This window comes from Anthonomus grandis, chromosome 15 (assembly GCF_022605725.1).
Source record: "Anthonomus grandis grandis chromosome 15, icAntGran1.3, whole genome shotgun sequence".
Taxonomy (NCBI): domain Eukaryota; kingdom Metazoa; phylum Arthropoda; class Insecta; order Coleoptera; family Curculionidae; genus Anthonomus; species Anthonomus grandis.
Window position 1 is genome coordinate 10,224,116 of NC_065560.1, and position 8,640 is coordinate 10,232,755.

The 8,640-nt window shown below is 34.6% G+C and overlaps 1 protein-coding gene across 1 annotated transcript; it reads left to right on the forward strand.

Moving 5' to 3' along the window:
* Positions 1-5,890: 5,890 nt before the first annotated feature.
* Positions 5,891-7,870, forward strand: LOC126744846 (bone morphogenetic protein 10-like). Its single transcript, XM_050452405.1, has 4 exons — positions 5,891-6,466; positions 6,525-6,674; positions 6,729-7,198; positions 7,250-7,870. The coding sequence occupies exons 1-4, from the start codon at positions 6,196-6,198 to the stop codon at positions 7,481-7,483; spliced, it is 1,125 nt and encodes a 374-aa protein (XP_050308362.1). The 5' UTR covers positions 5,891-6,195; the 3' UTR covers positions 7,484-7,870.
* Positions 7,871-8,640: the final 770 nt, after the last annotated feature.

An 8,640-nucleotide genomic window follows, 5' to 3' on the forward strand; every position in this document is an offset into this window, starting at 1 on the left:
GTTCAAGGAACTACCTATTTGATACTGATAGGTAAAACTATGGTACGCCACCGCTTTTTTGACAATTTAATTTTTTTTAAACGGTCAATAATGTAACTTTCTTGCCTCTGGAGCCTTACTCGTATCTATCTAGCTTTGTTTCCAGAAAAAAAATCAAACTATGTCCCTGGCCCTATTAAAACATCAAATTCGCATCGATTATTGAGATTCATTTAATTTCTTTTCAAAATCTAACTTAGAAAGTTTGGATGGAAAGTATATTGCGAGATGGTACATGTAAAGTAATTTGTGAAGTCAGATATGGACAACCTATGGTTGAATGTACTAACCTATAAAGAACTTGTAAGCCTTTCTGCTTTCTTCTAACTGATAAGGTTTCAAGATGAAGTCAAGACTTGTTTATGTGAAAAAATCGCATTGTTTCGATAATCGGATCATAACTCAAATTAACAATCATTCATATTCATAATAGGTGTAAAGCATGTGTTCCAACCTGGCAAATCACAAAGCATGTAACACCGTCCTTTTATCATGACCAAAAAAAGTAATTTTTTGTATATTTTAAATAGTGAATGATGTTTACGATGACATCCGGAGTTTAAAAAAAATCAGTAGGGATTATTTTAACTTAATGCAAAACAAGTCATTTCTAACATTTGCAAGAATATTAAAATACTTTGGTAGAAACCAATTTAAAACAATATTTATTAAGAATCGGATAAAATAGAAACGTCAAAAAGCCAAACAGTAATCCTCAGGCTCAGCTTCTCTAATAATAATAATAATAGTAATAATAATAATAATAATAATAATAATAATAATAGTAATAATAATAATAATTTCTTGGTCATTGTAAATCTTGTAGTAAATGTAGCTACAAAATTCATGTTGAACCCCTTTCCAATCTGTGGATATGAAATGTATAGTTTGAGCTCCAGACAGAGGAAAAAAACTCCAAGTGGATTCTGACAAAGGTAAAGTACAGTGTTTTATTGGAAATGCTATGAACAAAATTTCTGGTACTAGGGTTAATTAACCCGTTCTTCATTTTGAGGAGATTTATTAATAATTAATTCATAGGTGCATGTGTGTGTGCGATCAAGTAGAAGTTCCAAATCTCTTGAATCTCAATCTGATCCTCACACATTGAAAGATTATTGTTTATATAATAAATAAAGTTACATGCTTAGAACATTAAAACAAATCTATAATTAAAAAATATTGAATTACCATAAAAAAATGTATTAGATAAGTACCTTTACTCTAATAAAGTACGTTAAAAAAACGCATAAAGAATTCATAAACGGTAATATTGTTTATAATTTAAACCGTAATCTATTAATAATAAATATTTATCATGTACGTATTTTTTGACGACGCCACTGGTAAAGATTACTTGTGTCGGTGGAATCAACAATGCGATCAAGCGGCGTTGCGATGTTGTTGCCTTTTTTCCTAATATATAGGGACGTTAATCTACATTGATTGAACTTTGAATTTTGACTTCTGTATAAAATATCATATTTTATAAAAAAATGCTTCACTTTTTTATTAAAGAGTAATAGTATTATTTTGTTAAAATAAGTGACAAATTTTTATGATATTATAAAGTGTGTTTTTTTTACTATTTCTACATAAGCATTTGGCATCATCCATCAGAGATGTTGCAAGCAAACAATCTGCCCATAGTTCCACGGCAATGCTTATTCTAGCCTTTTAATGTTTTAAGATTACATAAAATGATAAAAGATGAAGGCGATGTTAAAATCCATCGAGGTCTTTTTTCAATTCAAGGCTTGCCCTATTGACAAAGAAGATGCCAATCCTCTGAACACCTTAAAGTCGTCAGCAAAGATGAGAAACTGGCAACGGTCATAAAAGAATTTGATATAATTGATGAAAAAGTTGAACAACAGAGGGCCCAGGTGAGACCACTCAGGAGGCTGCTGATGGGGAAGATGTACAGTTGTTAAACCGCACAATTTGAGTTCTACCAGTACTGGAGCTCGTTAGCCGGTCCAAAAGAGAATCCGATATGCCAAAACCAATAAGTTTACTATATAACATCTCATGATTCACTCTGTCAAATGCTTTAAAGAAGTCGGTGTAAATTTCCTTACTGTCCTTTAAAACACCTGCCAGTATGTCAGCATACAGTGAGCGAGTTCAGTTCTGCTAATGAATTCTTTTAAAATCAATTTTTTTCTAATTTTAAAGCTTAAAGAGGTAAAAAAAGTAATAACTTTGTAACTGAATTTTCAAATAGCTTTTCTTCTCTATTTATTTTTTAATTTTCTAACACTAGGGATGATGTTTAATATACATATTGGCCAATAATTCTTCATGCCTAACCACATTACCAGACTTATCGATGGAAACCACATAAGTTAATTTTTTAACAATCTAGAAAGTGACCTATTCATAGTGACTTATAATATATAAAATTTAAAGGTTTATAAGGACTAAAGAAATAGCAAAGTAAAATGGGATATATGTAGTCAGGTTCCTTCCTTGTCCAAGTCCTTGGCAAGAGTCAAGAGTTCCTAACTCTGTAAACACCTGAGATTAAAATAGAGACACTGCTTGAGTTGTGAGTTTGTGATATTTCAGTTAAAAATTAATGTCAGATCAGAATTCTCACGGATTTTGATACAATAAGTGTCTTTAATATAGTCCTCGTAATAAAGTCTAGTTGAAATTTTACATTGTGTGAGCATATGGTAAATTTTTTTATCTTTTTTGTATTTTTTGTAAACAGCCATTTTCTCATTAATTTGTGATTTAAGATCCTGTGAAAACTATCGAAAAAACTTCCTACTGACATATTTTTGGGATATTCAAGGCATGGTGTAATAAATTTCTTCAGATGCGGTATAGGTACCACATTCCACGGATATTGGTTGCTGCCTGGGTAATAGATTTAGTCACTTGGAATTACATTGTAATATATTCATGGTATACTATTGTAATAAACCTACATGTTGATCTAATATTACACTACTGTCTCACGACTTCAATATAACTTTCCAGAGTGCAGTTTCGGAAATTCAACGATCGCGGGTCTATCTATGTTACTATAAAAGGTCATCACACGAGATGTCTAATATCCCCAAATTAACATAGTATTACATTAAGGACGTATCTGTGCCGGCTGGGATTTAAAAGACCACAATGCAATCAAGGTAGAGATCCTCTTTGATATCATTTTATGATTGAAGTTAGACATTAATTCTAGTTGAGCTTACTTTTCTGGTCTAAATCCATACTTGATCGAGATATTCCTTAGGTAGGTATAAGTGCACGTTTTTGTGCAAAATTTATAAAATTCATAAACCGACTATGAATAGGAATAGTGATATGAAAATTATATTAAACATAAGCCGAGAATATTGCATATACATATACTATATTTGACATATTTGTGGGATATCCCAGACATATTGCATAATATATCATCAAATGAGATATAGGTGCCATATTCCACGGATATTGGAGGCTGCCTGGGAACAAGGAAAGAGCCGCAGCAACTGGATTCTACAGGATTTTTCAGAAAATCTAGCATAAAGACTGCTTTCACTTCGAAAACATACGTGATTTATAATCGAAAACCAAGCCACAAAATCTACTGGACACCAAGAACTGCGTATACGAAATCCCCTGTGCCTGTGGAGAGTCATACATAGGCGAGATAAAACGAGCACTGGATGTCAAAAGAATATTAAAAGTGGACCCGAAACAATGGCCGCAACATACAATTTAGAAAAGAAGATTCCTGGAAGCAACTTACATCAAGCACAACCCGAATTTTTAGCCAGACCAGTGTTAATATTCCCAACATCTGGAGATCCTTACTATTATCACAGTGCAAGATCGAATCCATAACCAGACGTAGCCATAACATACAGTATATAAACCTGTAGAATAGCCCTATGCTTGTTGGAATGCTTCCCAATAGAAACGTCTTGCTAAATTTAAAATACAGACCGTACGAAACTTTTGAGAAAATTACATTTTACTACTTCACTAATGTCTATTATTAAGAACTAAATGTTTCTCTCCTAAAAAAGTACATATCATACTTACAAGTTAATATAAGTTGGGCATAGGACATAATGTTGGTGAATCTGATGTTCCTAGAAATTAATAAGTTTCCGTTACCATTTAGTACCACTTCTATCACAGGTCCATAATGTCAACTTTTTATGGTAATATTACAGCTGCTGAGAGCATAATATTAAGGGAGATACGGTAGTTCTGATACACGAGCTTATTTCTTTCAGAAGTTTTTCCATTAATGATATGTGATACATTAAAACAATTTCTCAACAAAATAAAAGCTGTACCATCTGAATAATGTAGGGCTAACAACGAATATTATATGTCGAGGTAAGTTGTTCGGTGGAATATCTTAACTTGTATTACTTCGAAAATTTGCGAAATTTATTAATTTATCTGTTTAATGACTTCTTAAAAATGCAATAATATTAAAAAAATACGAAAAACATTTATTTACAAATACACAATAAAACCAATGATTTCAGATCTGTGAAACCGCTAATGCTGACTCTGAGATGGTTCTGTTGGTCCCAGAATTTCAATGATCTTGGGAGATTCATTGTGAGACTGCTGTGCAGTGTCTCGAACCTCATAAGTCCTGTGAACTATCATTGGCCTGGATAATGTTCTTAAGGTTTGCGACGTGGGATGCTCCGGCTGGACATTGCCTGACCCTTCTGGATTTTGCTCCTCTTTTACTCTATTTGACCTTTTTTTCAATTTATATCTTCCATTCCTAGGGGCATTCCGAGCCATACATAAATAAGGGTCTTTTTCAACGTCGCTCATATTTCGCCACATCCTGGCCCCCAATTTGGCCAGCTCCGACATTCGAATCCCCGTTTTCGTTCTTCTAAAGTCTCTCAGGAAATTCAAGAATGGGTTTCGAGTAATTTTTCCAGATCTAACCTTGGACTTTTCGCTTTTGTTCCGATTTTTTCGGTCGGGGAGGTGGGGTTTCGACATTTTGATGCAGAATTACACTGATAATTTGGACATAAATTTTTTTTTATGACGTTTTTACCTTCACAGGTATATTTTAGTGACGTCTGTTTTGAAAGTAGGGAACAGGCTTTATATCTGCCAAGTCAAATGTTTCAGTTTTTACACTTTTTTTACAAAAAAATATGTCCTCAAGTGATATTCCAAGACCTAGTGGCAGCAAATCTGCTGTCTCTGCTAATTCACCTAAATCAAGTATTTTGACAAGAAACCCTTTTTTAAATTTTATGCGCGAGTTTAGGGCCTCTCATCCAGACCCTCGTAGTGCATCCATGGCGGAAATCCTTAAGCAAGGCGCGGAAATGTGGAGGAACATGAGTCCTCAAGATAAGCTTCCATATAAAACCTCCGCAAGACAAGCACCGAAACGACGTAGGTCGAGAACAAGATCAAGATCTCGCAGACGCCGCTCAAGAAGAAGGTCAAGACGATCCCGGTCAAGAAAACGAAGACGCATGCGGAGAAGAGGTATCTTGCCTAGAAAAAGAACTAAGAAAGATGATGAACAGGGACCTTCACGCAAGCAGGAGAACTCTAATGTAACCAAAAAGGAGTCAAATCATTCATCAAAATCGGATCATAATAAGGGAAGTACCCAGCACTTTTGTGTACGTTGCAAGAAAGCAGATCCACCAAAAAATCGTGCAGAAGAACAGAAAAATCCAAAAAATAATGATGACATTGAACAGACGGAGCAAAGTGTGAAAATTTGCAGCCAATGCCAAATGGAGTGCGAACACTGTAAAAGGATTAACGCTCAAAGGGATCAGTCTGGTTCTGGAACTTCTAAGGCTGCCAGCCATCCCGATTTCACTTATTTGTCGTAAAATTGTAAATAAAGTTTTTGGAGGCGTGTTCTATTTTTTTTTTCTGTTTCAAAACTATTATTTAAACAAAAAATATTAAAATACTAGTATTTCACCATTTTTTTTTAAAACATGAACTTCCTGTTGCAACGACTCTTAACCTGACTCGCGGTGTATAAAATATGTAGGCCTAAAAATACCTCTACATACTTCTTTCCAAATTATTCAAGATAAGGGTCCTAAAACAAGATACGGCCAAAATGGATTTCAAGTGGATGCTGGATGATCGAGGTGCATCATTTTATTCAGACACCAGTGTAATAATTCCACAATGCATTCTGGCTACTTATTAATTTTGCCGGTGGTGATACTTTTATGGATATCGATCATTTTAATTATTAAAAATAGCTTTATTTCTAATACGTCCATCGAAGTAAATATTATCGATCAAAAAAGTTTTATGAGTGACAAAACAGTGCAAAAAAAGAAAATTAAGTATCATGTCCCCAAGTTCATGCTAGAATTGTACGAGCAGAACAAAGGTACACCTAAAATGGATTTAAAGGCTGATTTAGTGAGAAGTTTAATTCCATCACAAGCAGGTAACGCTTTAATTCTTTTTTTTAGTTTTCATATCAACATGGTAAATACATGTTTCAGAAAAATACCACAGTAGCGAAATACTGGAGGAATTAACAGAAAATCATTTGCTAATATTCAATTTGCCTCAGTCTGAAAAAGATGAGGTCCTTATAGAAGCAGAATTAAAAATATTGTCACAAGTTCAATTTGACTCAAAGCTGGAGAGTGGTAAGTGAATTAGTTCTCCAATTTCTTAATAATTTGAATACTTTTATTTCGTAGGGGTTAAAAGAAGTCTAAAAATATCCAAAATAGATGAAAATAGCAACTTAAACTCTTTACAAGAAATTCACGTACATCATTTTAATAACACATGGATTTCATTCAATTTAACCAAAACAGTTCAAGATTGCTTAAATAGCCAATTCAAGTATTTAAAGCTTGTTATTTCCATAGATTCTTTATATCATGGCAACCGTTTTAATTTATCTATATTACCAGTGATTGATGAAAACGATAATCATGACTATCCACTTTTATTATTGTCATACTCGACAACGACTAATAAAACCAACCGACAGAAAAGAAGTCTAGAAGAAGACTATGAAGACGACCCAAATTTAGTATGGAACGTAGATTTAAAAAAAAATTTAAAACGATTTAGAAAAAACCTCTGCAAGAGGCGACCTTTATATATCGACTTTTCGGAAATTAATTATGACATGTGGATAGTACAGCCCTCCGGCTATGATGTAAGAACATCTAAATAAGTATTTTTCAGTTTTAATCTTGATTGTTTCCAGGCTTATCAGTGCCAGGGCAGATGCTTCTATCCTGTAGCCGAACACCTGAATCCAACCAAACATGCGATAATGCAAGCAATAATGCATAGTATGGATCCCGCGAGGGCTTCTAGATCATGTTGCGTTCCCACTCTGTTAGACTCAATTTCGATTCTGTATGTTGATGATAAAGGTGTACTGACATATCGATATGCTTATAAGGATATGGTAGTATTGGAATGTGGATGTAGATAGAACAATATGTGATACACGACTCATGCTTCGATCAGATCCGCTCATATAGAAGGTTATTTATTGGACATCACACCACAATAACTCATCCCAAGATTTTTGCTCATTTGAATCATTTGAACACCTAATAATTTGGACCAGAGAAAAAAAAGAAGAGCAGCCGACCAACAACAACCAACAAGAAATCATCTAAGCTACGTAGGAACTCCCTGCTCGTTACAACAAAACTCACCTTCTAAGCTACCGCAAAGATAAAATTCGGAACTGAAACCTCCTTAACCAGCATGTTATCCAATCCAACGACCCATTTTCAAAGAACCAACTTGTCTATCTGACAAGTAAGGCACATGCTTCAAGATTTTGAGCTGTGAGATGTAGGACAAAAAACTCTATAAAACAGAGCAACAGTTGGTGTACCCCAAGCGACTTTCTCGCTTAAGCAGCCTTAGCAAAGGTTCTACAAATTCTGGATCGGATCTCTGACATTCTTCGACCCAGAAACGGCTAGCAGCACTATTTTATCAGCCTTTAACCGTCCGGAATCTGGACATTAGCAGTGTCTTTTATATTTAAGCTGATCTTCTTCTGGTGTCGTATCATGTTCTCCTGATTTTGGCAATCGCAATGGCAATGGTCTTCGATGTCTAAAGAGATGTGCGCTTAGAATTCTGGTCCACTCTTTGAGATTTCTTAATCCCGAGGCTTCTCTTCTACCGACTCCTCTACGGCCTTCTATCTTGCCTTCATTAAAAGTTGAAGGATACGGTATCGATCATTCCTGAGTATGTGGCCTAGATAGGAGAGCTTTCAGTATTTAATTGTTATTAATAGTTCGTGGGCGGCGCATGCTCAATTTAAGACCGCTTCATTTGTCTGCATGGCTACCCATGGGATTCGCCTCATACGTCTATGTAGGCACATTTTAAATCTTTTAAGACGATTAATGGTTGCTACTTTTAAGGTCCAAATCTCTACCCCATATAATAGTATGGATCATATGTAGCACTTGGTCATTCTCTGGCAGAGTTTTAAATTTAGATTATTATTGTAGAATATTATTGACTTCTTCATCCAGGTCAAGATGATCTGCAATGTAACAACCAAGATATTTGAAACCTGGCATTCATGGAGTGCAGTGCAACATCATTATAGGATTAATT